This window comes from Callospermophilus lateralis, unplaced genomic scaffold, assembly GCF_048772815.1.
Source record: "Callospermophilus lateralis isolate mCalLat2 unplaced genomic scaffold, mCalLat2.hap1 Scaffold_64, whole genome shotgun sequence".
Classification (NCBI taxonomy): domain Eukaryota; kingdom Metazoa; phylum Chordata; class Mammalia; order Rodentia; family Sciuridae; genus Callospermophilus; species Callospermophilus lateralis.
In genome coordinates this window covers 9,496-23,499 of record NW_027514767.1, presented here as the reverse complement: position 1 = coordinate 23,499, position 14,004 = coordinate 9,496, and the positions used below count along the sequence as shown (strand labels likewise).

Genomic DNA, 14,004 nt, shown 5'->3' with positions numbered 1-14,004 from the left:
AAGGGCTGGGAATGTAGCTCAGTGGTTAAATGTCCCCTAGGTTCAAAAAATACAAAAACAAAAATTAAAGTTCTGTGATACTACTATCTGTAATGATCTAGTGGGCTGATGAACTCTGTGATCCTTCAGGCTCTTCTAATATTTTCCCAGTGTATGTGACCCTCAGAAGCACAAGGTTCTGGAAGGCAAGGGTTAGGAATCTGCTGTTGTTCAAGACTCTCAATAATTCTTATGCCCACTAAAATGTGAAAAACACTGAAGTAAGTCTTGCCTAAGTATATCTGCTTTTCTAATATATTTTGAAGAATGCAACTTTGCGGGTACAGAGCCAGAGCTTCCTCTGAAGAGGTTCATCCACATGAACAGAACAAAACCCTCCTGAGGCATCAGATTGCAGAAAATTGGTGTGCTCACTGTAGGGTAGAAATTTATTGTGTATGCGTGTGTGTGTGTGTGTGTGTGTGTGTGTGTATGTGTGTGTTTTAATCTCCCACTCCGTCATGATGACAACTGGGTTATCAAAAATTTATGCAGGCCGGCGCAATGGCGCACGCCTGTAATCCCAGCGAATCTGGAGGCTGAGGCAGAAGGCTCCCGAGTTCAAAGCCAGCCTCAGCAATTTAGAGAGGCCCTAAGCAACTCAGATCCTGTCTCTAAATAAAATACAAAAAAGGGGCTGGGGATGTGGCTCCGGGGTTAAGTGGCCCTGAATTCAGTCCCCGGTACACTAATCAATTAATTAGTTAATTCACGCGAGGGCAAGCCCAAGCCCGAAATGCCTGATTTCTGTCCAGGGCTAATCTGGTGGTGGTTCTCCCTTTCCCTTACTCTTCTTTCTCCAACAATGCGTATTGCAAAAAGCCCAAACTGGTCCCCTCCCGGGCTGCAGTACCTGCTAGCAGCTTCTCCTTCAACCGATTCAGCAGCTCGGCTGAAGTGGGCCCTTTGGGCTTGTGCACGGCGAACACGCCGCTAAGGGACAGCAGCTTAGTAGCCAAAGCGGCCTTGACGACCCTGGCTTCGCATCCGGTCCTAGCTGCGGCTGCAACCGCCATGGCTGCAGCCGTTGCTGCCGTGGTCGCCGCCGTTGTTGCGGCTGTTTCGGCACTTTCTGCAGTTTCAGGGGCTGGGTCTGTTTCTAAAGACGAAGACGACACCACGGCCGCCTCTGCAGCTGCCATACTTTGATGGCCCAGACCTGTTACCGGGAGGCGCATACTGATGACGCAACAAGATTGCGCTCGACAGCCCTCTTTCCCCAGCCGTGCGAACGCGCGGGGCCGCAAGGGCCTGTGGGAGTTGTAGTTCACGGCTCCCCCGCGCCGGCCAAGGGTTCGCAGAGGCGCCCCTGGGTTCGTTTTTCTCCTAGAATCCTTTCTGCTTCTTACAAGGGGTTAGTTGCGTGCCCCAGAGGTTATTTTCAGTTGCAATCCTGAAGTACCAAAACCCAAATACCAAATCTATGTTTTAGATGGAGGAACCTCTCCGTATCCCACCTGCACACCCTCGCCTGAACTAAAAGCATCCCGCATCAAAGAATAGAAAACCTGATGACCTTTGATGCGGCTTGTCAGGGTCCACGGCCGCCTAGGCTCACTGTTTCGTCCGATTTGCAATCAAGGTTTCGAATTAAAATACACCTATTGTAAGCCCAGTTAGAGCCAGGAACCTGTGCCTGGCTGTATCTCTATTGCCTCACGCCTAGTAGGAGCTTAAATAAATATTTGGAAATGAATAAGTGAATAGAATTCAATCCCACAAAGAAACTTATAGGCCGAGCCAATGGCAAATCATTCTGACCTATTTTGGTACCCCTCTTCTCCGTCTCCCCCACCTCCCCATTTCTTAACAATTTGAAGAGTTTCTGTACTAATTAATTCTTCGCTATGTTGCATTCTTCAGAACATTGTTAGGATGTGAAAAGCATTATTGAAATTCACAAAATTAAACTACATTCAATTTGAGAAATTCAAAGTTACTCAATTCAATTCAAAGTTACTCAATAAAATTCAAAGAGTATTATTCTGATGCTAGCACAGGCAAAATGGAGACAGACTCTTGCATTTTATTTCCGCTCCACACACTCACTAAATGCTGTACTGAATGTGGTGAGACAAATAAGTTTGTCTTCATTGTTTTCAACATTTTCTTACAGTCACTTTTTCATCACCCTCTTGGACCTTAGTATTTAGTATCCTAATGATGTCTCTTAGCTGCTCAGAATCACCAGTTAGGGGATCCCATTTGAATTTGCTGCCATTCATGCAATGAGTGCATGTCACAACAATTATTTTAAATATCATATTTCTTTCTTTCTATATTTTCATCCTTCCCCATTTCAACTAGAATATGAAATTCTAATTAAATCTTTATCTGGAAAATACAAAAATGTGAATATACTTTAATACCACAGAACTATACACTTAAAATGGTGAAAGTAGCAAATTATGTGCTGTATACAGTATATATTTTACCACAATTTTTAGAAAGGCAAAAAAAAAATCTTTGAGGAAGTTTTTATAGGGTGGAAAGCTGCAACTCCTAGAAGGAAGCCTGGTATACTTGTGACCTATTTCAAAGCCTAAGCTAACTGAAAGATGAACATGTCACATGATTAGCGGATATCTGTGCCTGCATCAAGATTTTCTCCATTCCAGAATGTGACAGGACATAGAAGGGATGGATGACTACACCCTGGGAAGCAAGGGATATTTTGTCTCAGCCAAGATTTATGTGTTCTCCTCTTAGCTTGGAAGCAAAGAACCAGGGACTTTCATACAAGGTTTCTGGGTTAAACGATTATTTGGAGATTTGAAACACAGCCTTTCCCAATTGTCCAGACATCAGTAAGCTTCTCTAATTCTATGTGACTCTGGGGTGGGTATGTGAAGGAGGGCAGAACTAGGGGAGACAAATAATGCTTAATTAAATTTGAATTTTCTACCAGCCCAAAGCAGAGTCTGAGTTAATTTGATTTAAAGAAAAAGAAATGGATTTTTCCCCATTTGATTTCTTGGATGCTAGGGCGAAATAAAATTAATTCTGCTCTGATAATCAAATACGTATTGTTGGCATCAGAAGCTCCAAGCTCTAATTTTTGAGATAACCGACATTTCTCACATAGAGCAAGCCTTAAATGCAGCGGCATTTTTACTTGATGCATACAAGTTAGGATTCTTTTGTTAGAAGCAACGGAAACCGATTCATACCAGCTTGGAAGGAGGTGGGAGGATTGATCAGAAATATACTAGAATACTACTCAGAACCTGAGAAGTTTCCCCGTCTCCCCCCCACCACCTTTTTTGCTACACTCTTGTGTTTTCTTCTTTCTTCTCGGTTGCTTCTAATAGCTTTTCCTCTAATCCTCATTCCACATTGTTGGGTAAGACCGTCCTGTTTTGATCCACTTCCCAAAGTGTTCTGAATGAGGTTGCTACTGGCCACCTGTAGAACATCCCGCTGCATAACACTTTCCCATTCACCTGCCTGCTTTTTCTCCACAGTACCTCATCTGAAATACTACATATTTTGCTCATTTTGTTTAATGTCTGATTCCATCTACCAGAATATAAGCTCCATAAGAACAAGAATGTTCATTAATTGCAGAATCTCCAGGGTCCGAAATAGCCACAGATAGAACACTTAATGAGTATTTGTTAAGTAAAGTAAATGAGAGTCCCCAGAGAAATCTCCATAAAGGGTTTAGTTCCAGTTCCCAATAAAAGTGGAGTGCTGAACACATGAAATAATAGTTGTGTGTAATATATGAAATTTACCACACTTGGCTTCAAATGCCTTAATCTCGTATGTATGGCAAAGAGAATAAAATTACTCAATGCCGTGTAACAAGACTCCAACTTTCTAAATCAGCTTCCTTCCTCAGCCGCCCATGTGCCACTAAAGATTGTCCACCAGTAAGACTCACACATCAGCAAGAGTCAAATCTACAGCTGCATTCCCAGAACACTTCTCTGATCCCTGACGCAGGCATATATGACTGGAAAAGCTGTTTTTCAACAGTCTTCTCCAAATTTTGTTCACCCATGGAACTTCCTATAGACGGTAGAATCAGTAGAACATGATGAGAATTTTGAGCTCCAAGCTCTAATTTCTTGAGATATATATATAGTTCATATATAGTTCAAGGCACAGAAAGGTATTCCTGATATCCAAGAAGAGAAAACTGAGGATGCTCAAGCCTGTGCCATAAACTTGAGAAAACCATAGTTTTTAAAAAGTTCAGAGAAAAGATAGATCCGTGTTCTATCTGCCCATAAAATTTGGAAGAGCTAGAAAATTATTTTTTAAAAAAAAATCTTCTGTGCCTTTGAAATGAATCCCAATAGAGAAGAAAATGGTAAGGTAACTAAAGAAATTAGTGGTTTTCCAGTGGTTGGTTGCACAAGGAATTCTGCTATGAGCTGAGGGGTCTAAAAGAAACACACTGCAGAACCTTCAGGGTGAGTGTCTAGAAAGTTTAACTTTTTAAAATATAGATATCTGTAATGTTTTGGTTTTGACCCTACATGTCTTTTGTAATTAAGAAAAATAGTAGCAGTAAAGTAAAACTTAAATGCAAAGAACATTTTTTGGTTTTGTTTGTTTAAAAAGAAGGAACATAGATGATAAAATACTAATACCAGAAATCATCACAAACCCGCAGGAGGTCAGAAAAGTCAACATCCAAATGACTTGGAAATGGAGAAAAAAAATCCAGGTATATTAAAAGAAAACAAAAATAAACTGTTTAAAAAAAGATCAAGAAAGAGATTTATTGCTTAAGGCTAGTAAGATAAAGGAAATGGATGAGAAAGATGAAGCAAAACTGTGATTGGCCTGTCTTCTCTATCAAGGAGAATAATTTTTGGGGTGGAAATGGAAAAAGCAAAGAATTGGAGGAGAGTAATGTTCATGGGGGTGCCAAGGAAAAGGCTCTCCCTGTGATACTGGAGGTTAGAGCTCCTGGTCTAGAAAATTCTATCTTGAGGTGGGGGCATATGAAAAGTTGCAAAAGAAATAGCTCAAGGGGACAAACTTTTGTTGAATATATGATATGCACTCACACTTAACATTGGCCTGGAAGTCTAGAGTAAATCTCAAGTTATGTTTGTGGAGACTCTGGAATATAATGGGTGCCAAAACTTCACCACAAGGTAGGTGGTAGTATTATTAATGTGATGATGATGATTATTATTTAACTAAAAAAGAAACTGACACTTAATGAGATTAGTTAATTTGATCAAGGCATAGAGTTTGTGGATATGTTGGGAGTCCCCAAGACCAACTTCAGGCTGGATTCACTAAAAAGACTCAACATTCAAAAAAGCTGCAATATTCATGGTTGAAGTTTATTATGGTGAACGATTAAAATTAACAAAAGGAAAAGTATGTGGAATTAAACCAGACACTAGTTTCCAGTTTCTTCTTCTAGTGGAGTTGTATATATGGAGCTTGATTCTCGTAACACTGAAGTGTGACAACATGTGTGAAGTGTTGCCAATCAGGGAAATTCATCTGAGCATTGGTTTTTATTTTAGTGCCTGCGTGACTAATCCTACTTGGCTACTCAGTCTCTGGCTCCACAGGTTAAACTGATGCAGTCTAGAATAGGTGCCTAATAATTTAGTACATTCTTATCAGGCAAGATATTCCAGGCATTCAGAAGTTGTCTCAGAGCCAATCTTTTCTTTGGAATGTGCAGGGATCAAGTTTCCCAAATTTGCTGGGTTAACTTTTTATAGCACAACAAACAATCTGGTACTGGAAATCCAAGACTTACTCCAAATTTTCCAGAGCCTGCAATAACCACTGCCAAAGATCTTAGAGGTATAATGGAGAATTTACTTCTGGAGTAAGTCCAGAGGACACCATTTGGCTAAATATTATTTCAATTTTCAAAAGTATTAAAGGCAGATATAGCAACTTGCATACAAGAAACCTGGGTAGGAGTCTAGAATAGGTGGCTAATAAGTTAGTTGTATAAAAAGGAGGTTGTGATTATAGAAAGTCAGAATGGGCTTATTAATTCAACAAACATTTAACAAGGCTCTACTCTGTGGAAAGCATCGAAAATTCAGCAGTAAGTAAACAATCTCAGTTTGTGCTCTTGTAGAGCAAAGTGCCTTGAGTTTCTATATGCCAGAGGTAAGTGACAGGCAAACTTTCTACCCTTAGAACTCCTTTTAATACAGATCCTCTTTGATAATTTGCTAGGCTAGAAAGTGAAAGATATTAGTATTTGCACTTAAGAAAGCCACTTGAGAAGGTTTACCATGATGTTCTTAAAAAGAGGGTGAAATGTGGGTATTGTAAGGAAAGGCAGATGGAATAACTTTGGAGAAAGGATACCATTTAATGGATTAATGTCACCCAAAAGAGAGATCTCTAGTGTTGTGTAATGGGCTGTTTCCTTACCACAAATTTGAGTATCACTGACGTGGATGAAGATATAGAAGTTATGTGTATGTCATTTGTCTTTGACAAAAGGTGGAATTTGGGGCTAGGGATGTGGCTCAAGTGGTAGCACGCTCGCCTGGCATGCGTGCGGCCCGGGTTCGATCCTCAGCGCCACATACAAAGAAAGATGTTGTGTCCGCCGAAAACTAAAAAATAAATATTAAAAAAATTCTCTCTCTCTCTCTCTCTCTCCCTCTTTAAAAAAAACATAAAAAAAGGTGGAATTTGTATCTGACAAAAAGAGAGTAAATGCACTTGAGGACAGAAAGAGCTTCCAAAATGATAAATTCTGTGCAGTACCATGTTCCGTCCACAGTGATTGGCACAGTGACTCATTTAACCCCACACAGCTCATCTTACCCCCTGAGAAATATTATCATAAAGTAAAACTGAGTAAATTGAAGTCCAAAATGATTGAGCAGATTGCTGAAGGCTCAATGACTAACAGTTAGATTTGGTATGAGGATCACCTGAGTCCAAAGTTCATCATCTTAGAACCCACAGAGATAGGCTGGAGTGCTAGGGTGAATTTAAATAAATTTCTATAGAGATAACCATTAGGTCCTGGAATATGAGTCCTAATACAGGTCATAGAAAACATAGTTTAGAATCAACCTAAATGAAGAAGCCTGGGGAATTCAGTCCAGAATGAGCCTTACACATGGGCTTGATGGGATATAGAGGGCCCAGCACGGCAGCTACAGTGATCTTGGAAGCAATGGTAGATTTATCATGTCTAGCTTGAGAGAATGTGACCAGGTCCTGATAACAGGGCAGTACTTCCTATGCCCGGTCTTTCCCTGTCTCAAGATTTCTTGTCCTCTGTCTCCTCAGTTTGATAACAGGACAATGTGATGAATTACCCCAGGAAGGTGTTTTCTGAACCAACTGAAACTGCTGCTTCTTGTAGGTCAAAAAATTTGCACACCTGTGAGTTCAATATAATATTAACACGTGACACTAGATTGAAGTGTATTCCTCTAGGGGCATTTGCATTTAGCCAAGGAATCCAAGAGACAACAGTCCAGATCAGGAAGGTGAGGTATTTGTGTACATGGAAACATTCCAAAGCTTGCCGAATCACTCTGTGCCCAACCTACATTTCCTCAACTGTGTGTTCCATACCAATACCTCTTATTGCACTGTCAACCCATGTCCACTCAAATAAACGAATGGTCCTATCTCAGCTGACTCATTGGCAATAGAGCTAGTCACTGGCCAGCACACAACCTCTCTTATCAGAAACCACACAGCATGCTTTCATATCAATGCAGTGTGTGCCCTCCCCCACCCCAACCTAGAAGCTCAGAGTAAAACAAATGTGACAAATTTAAAGGGCCAAGAGGTACAAAGAGGGGACACAATGCAGAAGGGCTAGGGGTGATAGAGCTATTTTACAATGTATAAAGAGGACTTGATTTTTTTTGCTTTTGAGGCCCAGATGAAACTGCTGTTATTACTCCTGAGTTCACAAAACATTCATGTGAAGAATGTAATTGATTCACAACCAAGTACAATGCTATCAAGGGATATTCAAGATGATTAATAACATCTCAAGTTAAACAGATGTATACATTATACATGTTGAAATTTTATTAAATTGCATTAATAGTAAAAATATTTACAATTTAATGTAAATTACATCTATGTGATTATATGTTAGCTTACAAATACAACAGAAACAGACTACTGGAATCATCATATGTTGTCTTTAAACACTACCAAAGAAATAGAATAAAATTGATTGTTTATATGTTAACATTCATTTGTTTAACAAATGTTTATTATGTACCTTCTGACTGATGGGTACATAAAGTTAACTTTCACATGGACTACTGCTGTAAATAGGGTCATTTTTATAAAGAGCTTGGAGAAAGTGCTATCAGTATCTATTTTTAAGCAGGCTCTGAGGAGTTGGAATATTTAAAACCATTCTATATTCACATTCCAAAGATAATGTACAAATTGTCTTCATTGATTAATCTGCACTCTCATAAGCCAGGGAAATGTCATTCTGTGACTTCAGTTTTCTTTAAGAGTTTAATAATGCTCTCCACTTGAGGAAGAGTTTAAGGCTGGCCTTAGAGGCAGGGGTGATGGATGTGACCCATTACCAGGTTGAATGAAAAGCCTCTTATTTAGCATGGAATAGGCCTGCAGGCTAACTGGGGGAGGAGGCTTAGCTCTATCATTTGTTATCTCGAAACTCCTGAAGCTTCAACCTTTCCTATTACCACTTAATTGAATTTAGAAAAGCATGATCTTTCTTCTTAATATTTCACTTGTTTTTAAATGTAAGATTGATTTTTGAGGGGAGGGGAGGCAGGATGGAGGTTTGAATATGTCCCTCCTCATCTGTGATTTGGTATCTATTCCACAGATGAAAACACATCTAAATGTTTTAGCCAATTTGGAAAATAAAAATGTGTTCTCATTCTTTGGAGTCAAAGCATATCTGCCTAAGTTTCTAGATTCTTGTGGTTAACCTAAAGTATGGAAACACATTTCAAAAAAAGCCAAGCTCGCATATGGATTCTAAAATTACTTTTTACTGTTTAAAATTGCATTGTATCTAGTACATTATATATTTATTGCTTTGTGGACTTTACAAAAGGACTTACAAGAATAAGGTCTGACCTACACCCACATCTTACATCCACAATAAATGTTATTGTTTTCCCTTTCTTTTCTATTTTGCTCTCATACTTTGGACATGTACTAATTAACCATGAACATCTGACCAGTCTTCTCTCCCAAAACAAAAATACTTCTCCTTCACAGAGTTTCCAAAGAGAGAGAATATAATACTTATTTGGTTCATTTGAGACCACACTGAAACTCAGTATTGCTGGTCTCTGGTCTGTTTTCTTTATCTGTGTCATGAGCACTTCAAGTTTATACTGGGTTTGTGAATTGGCTGTGACTCCTCCATCAATGGTTGAACTGATAAAATTTTACCTATTTTGCTATATTCTGCTATATCCCACTCAACAGATTTATCTTTGATAATAAATAACTATTCCCAGGGCACAATTCTGTTTTGTGCATTCTCTCTCTCTCTCTCTCTCTCTCTCTCTCTCTCTCTCTCTCTCTCTCTCCACCTGATAGTCATATCTATATAATTTTTATAACTATTGAGATTCCGCTATCTATATTATGCAGTACATATTACATACCTTGTCAGAATTTTGAGCCACTGTGGCATTCACTAAGCTGCCAGTTTGTACAGTTCATCAAACAAAAGGCAAGGTACTCAGGAAGTTTTAGCCTTAATCCATTTCAGAGTTTTTAGCCAGTTTGTTTTGTTAAATGTAGGTATCTGATATTTATATATTTCATGTGCATAAACTCTGTTGCCTTCACTGCGAAGGCACCCTTATTTCACTCTGTAGCACATAAATGGCATTGAAAACAGCCCAGTGGCCTAGCCTATTTCCTTGTCTCCCACGCCCACGCACAGAGTTGGCCAGTGTACCCCTAGAACCTGCCTGCAGAGAATCACAACCGGCAGCCTGACCTCACCGCCATTTATCTTCCACCCATTTTAGGGGTCTGAAAGAAGGAATCCCCAGGGCACGTTCTCCCCTAGCCGCTGAGTCACCCTGTTAGCTTCTCTAGTCACACAACAAGAAGCCTGTGCTCTCACAGCTGGACTCTGGGGCCAGGGCCACTCTGCCACTGTTCCCTCAGATTTTTCCATGAAGGGTTCTTGCTTGTCACCAGTCAGCAGGGACTGGACCCCAGAAACTCTAGTGATGTGGCACTCAAGGCAGAGGTTGTTTTCCCAGCCAGGACACCTCTGGAAATAAGGAAATGACACGTGCAATCGAAATCTTAAATATATTATCATCAGGGGTTTGAGGAAAGAATTCTCTTAAAAGTGTTCATAAAATAACATTTTCTACTAGCAGCAGCATTTTGTCACCAGTTGCAATAATTGACTCCTTAAATGCATGACTTTCCTTCCCAGTCATGAATAAGCCAATTCCGATTCCTAGGTACATAAATTTTCCTGCATGTCTCTTCCAAGTACCAGATTATATGTCTGTATTCTGCCGAGAGAATAGCCCTGAGAGAATCTTATCACCTTGTATTATTCCCTGAAATACTCCACCACGGGAGGCTAAAGGACACGACTCTGGATGTTGTGGATAAATCACACCACTTAAAGGTATTGTCAACGTCTGCCACTAAGTCCTATGATCAGAATTATTGGCAGGTTCTCCGATATGCACATGCTTTATTTCTTTTTTCCTGAGAAATATAAATCAAAACTCAGAAAACATTTTTTTCTTCTTTTTAACCTCACAGGTCACTGGTTATTAATTGGTCCATTTAACATGCACCCAATATTCCTGCAAACCAAGACATTGTTCCAGTTTCTGGGTAGAGTATCCAGGGGCAGATATATCACCAAAGTGGCCCAATGCTCACAAGTTCAATATGAACAGGCCTAGAGAAGAAAAATCATCTATTCTGGGAATCATGGTGGCATGAATGGAAAATCAAACTGGTAACTTATTAATGTGGTTTAAATGTTACATTACTCCAAATGACCTAAACCAGTGTTTCTCAGATTACTGTGAAATAGTGTTTTGTTGTTGTTGTTTTAAATGCCCCATCTATTGCAGATGGATATTTTTTATATATAATGAAAATCAACTACTATTTAGGGGGGATTAAAATAAACTTTAACCGCCCCCCCCAAAAAATACAATGCCATGCTCATTGTTATACTCTGTTAAGTTGCTATAAAAGTTCCTAAGCACTTATTCTCAATTTCTATGTCATCAAAAAGTAATAACACACAGTTCACTGCTTGGTGCTGGTCTATAGATTAGACTTTTGCTTAAAGTAAAAAAACTGACTGACCTAAGCCTTTTTTCCTTTGTGCTTTATATTTCCTTATGTGCTGAAGCATGTATTTTATACCCTATAATCAAACTGAGATTCAAACTTTTTCCGGGAAATCTTCCCTCAGAAGAGGAAACATAGTTCCTCTTTCATGCAGTGGCCAGTATCATCCAGCCTGGAGCTCCTATTTTCCTTTCCAGGGGTAGAATATTATTGTGGAATAAGCACAATTTTCGTATGCAGACCTGGGTTTGAATCCCAGTCTCTCGTTATGAGCTGTGTGACCAGGGACAAGTTACTTAACCACTTTGAGCTTCCTGTCCTAATCTGTAAAATAGAATGGTCATGATGACTTCCTCTCAAGAGTGTTATGGAGATTCAATGCAAAAGTGCATAGAGTACATTTAGCATGACGTAAACATGCAATGAATGGATCTATCGTTATTATAAATGGTAAACTAGGAGTTCGTTGAGGCTAGCTGTGTATGTGTGTGGGGGGGTTACCTTTTCTTTGTATGCCCAGTTCTCAGCTCTGTTCCCAGTCACGTGTCACGGATGTAAAGAGGAAGGGAAAAGGAAGGAAGGGGAGAAGAAAAGGAGAAGGAAAAGAAAAGAAAAGAAAGCAAAGCAAAGCAAAGACAATGCCCATAGTGGTAAATTGAAGGGTTTTCTCCCTTCATCGTGTTTCAGAAAATGCTTCCGTATAACTTGCAGAAATTGGAATGGATGAGACGCAAGTTCCTTGGTTAGCTGTCTAGGGATTGAAGTGGGGATCACCATCTTTCACCACACCTCTGCCCTTGGACATGCTCTCGGTGGGTGGTACCCAGCATTGCACCAGCAGGCAGAGAGGTCCTGAGGCTGTGGTATTTGGGAAGTATTTAATGATGGGGTGAGAAAAAGATCCCATAGCTCAGGCTGGGGTTGCAGCTCAGCGGTAGAGCACTTGCCTAGCACATGTGATGCACTGGGTTCCATCCTCAGCACCGCATTAAATAAATAAAATAAAGGTATTGTGTCCATCTACAACTAAAAAAAAAAAAAAAAATGGGGAAAAAAAGATTCCATAGCTCAACATCATCTAGAAAACTAGAAACTGTCCATAGCTTCAAAAGGAGACATAGTTACCAGGGTTTGTTTGTGAACAAATAGAGTGTCAGTGATTTCTAATGTGTAACTTACGGGCAGGATCATTATTCAGAAGGCTGATCTACCAGAGCCAAGCTTGCTCTGCAGACAGAGCAGCATGAGAGGCCAAGCAAGGTTATTTATCACCTGGCACTGTTCAGAATTGCTGAAGAGGAAGCAGAGTAGTATTCCTTTTTATAGATGATGTCAGTTCTTTTTCTGTGTGTTATTGGAACATGAAATTTTCTTAAAAGTTGTTAACTGGCCACAGATGCAATAGGAAATGAGGCTGGTCTTTGGCCTTTTGTGATTACAGTAATAAAACCTGTAACTGGGTATTAATGTTCAATGATTCATTTTAAGACTACAAACCTTTTCTTTACTCTTCTTTGGAAGGGAAGAATTGCCACAGGAGAAACGATGTTCTGTTCTCTTCCACAGAAGAATCATATTTGGATTTTTAAAGTCCCTAGAAATATATAACACAATGCTCTTTTTCTTACACTTAAGTAAAAAAGCTTTCCCGTGATTTTTTTTTTTAAAACTACTTAACTTGCTATGTCCTGTAAGAGAAAGATTTCAGTTTTTACTGAGGTTAAAGTAAAATATTCATCTGGTAGCAATAATCAAAGCTCTGTGCTGTGAGAATACTTAGTATGGTAATTACTTCTATGGATAGAATTGATAATGACCGCTATTCTCTGAAGTAATTCTCTTTTATTTCTAGGGATGAGTAAAAGAAAATATGTGGGTTCACCGGTGCACTAAGAAATCAGTCTTCAGACCCACGAGGTAGTCTAATTTTCATTATAGTGAATTTAGGAAGTATCTTTAGCATCCTCTAACTATGAGTTTTTAAAAATTAATTATTCAATTGGATAAATTTCTCTAACTGAAATCCAAGAGGAAGTTAAATCCTGGAAGCTGATAAATTCAAGGCCTTTATTAATAAAGGCCTTTTCCCTTATGATGCTTTGAACATTTGTAAGCATCAGAATTCTGTGTGTATCATCAGTAATGTACATTGTAATGTCTTGCCTTGCCTATCTGCACGGTTCAGCCCATTATGACAAGATAGCAGGCAGAGTCTGACATTAGAAGAATCAGACCGCCCAGGGGAAAATGAATGAAATACATTTTACAGTCCCTTGATTTCCTCCTAACTCAGTGGGGGCTTTGATTCCGGTTTTAAATTTATAAGATTTATTATCCATTCCCCTTGCAATAAAAATATGCTCATTTTTCAAGTAGTAATAATCTAATTAAGAATTGAGGAAGGAATTACTGAGACACAGCAGAATGTAGACCTTTAAGGGCTTTCAAAAAATTATCAAAACAAACAACTGGTTATTTGTTCTGGCAGGATATAAGAAAGAAAAACAATCTCTGTAGTTATCTTTCTTTGTCAGTGATAAACAAAAATGGAGATGAGAACCAACCCTGACACCTACACACCATTGGTAGTGAGTGGTTTGTTTTATGAAAACCTTAGCACAACTTGGCTCTGTATTGAAACTATGATGAGCCCCAGATGTGTTTCTTAAGTTGTTTAAGAAAGCAATGTCC

General features: G+C 39.3%; 1 protein-coding gene across 1 annotated transcript in view; it reads right to left on the bottom strand.

Annotated features, from left to right (window-relative positions):
- LOC143388561 (pseudouridylate synthase TRUB1) overlaps positions 1–1,195 on the bottom strand; it is a 28,851-nt gene extending 27,656 nt beyond the window's left edge. The window contains exon 1 of the mRNA XM_076842247.2: positions 893–1,195. Coding sequence (XP_076698362.1) covers positions 893–1,181 — 289 coding nt within the window. The 5' untranslated portion in view covers positions 1,182–1,195. The remainder of the gene's footprint in view (positions 1–892) is intronic.
- Between the last annotated feature and the right edge of the window lie 12,809 nt (positions 1,196–14,004).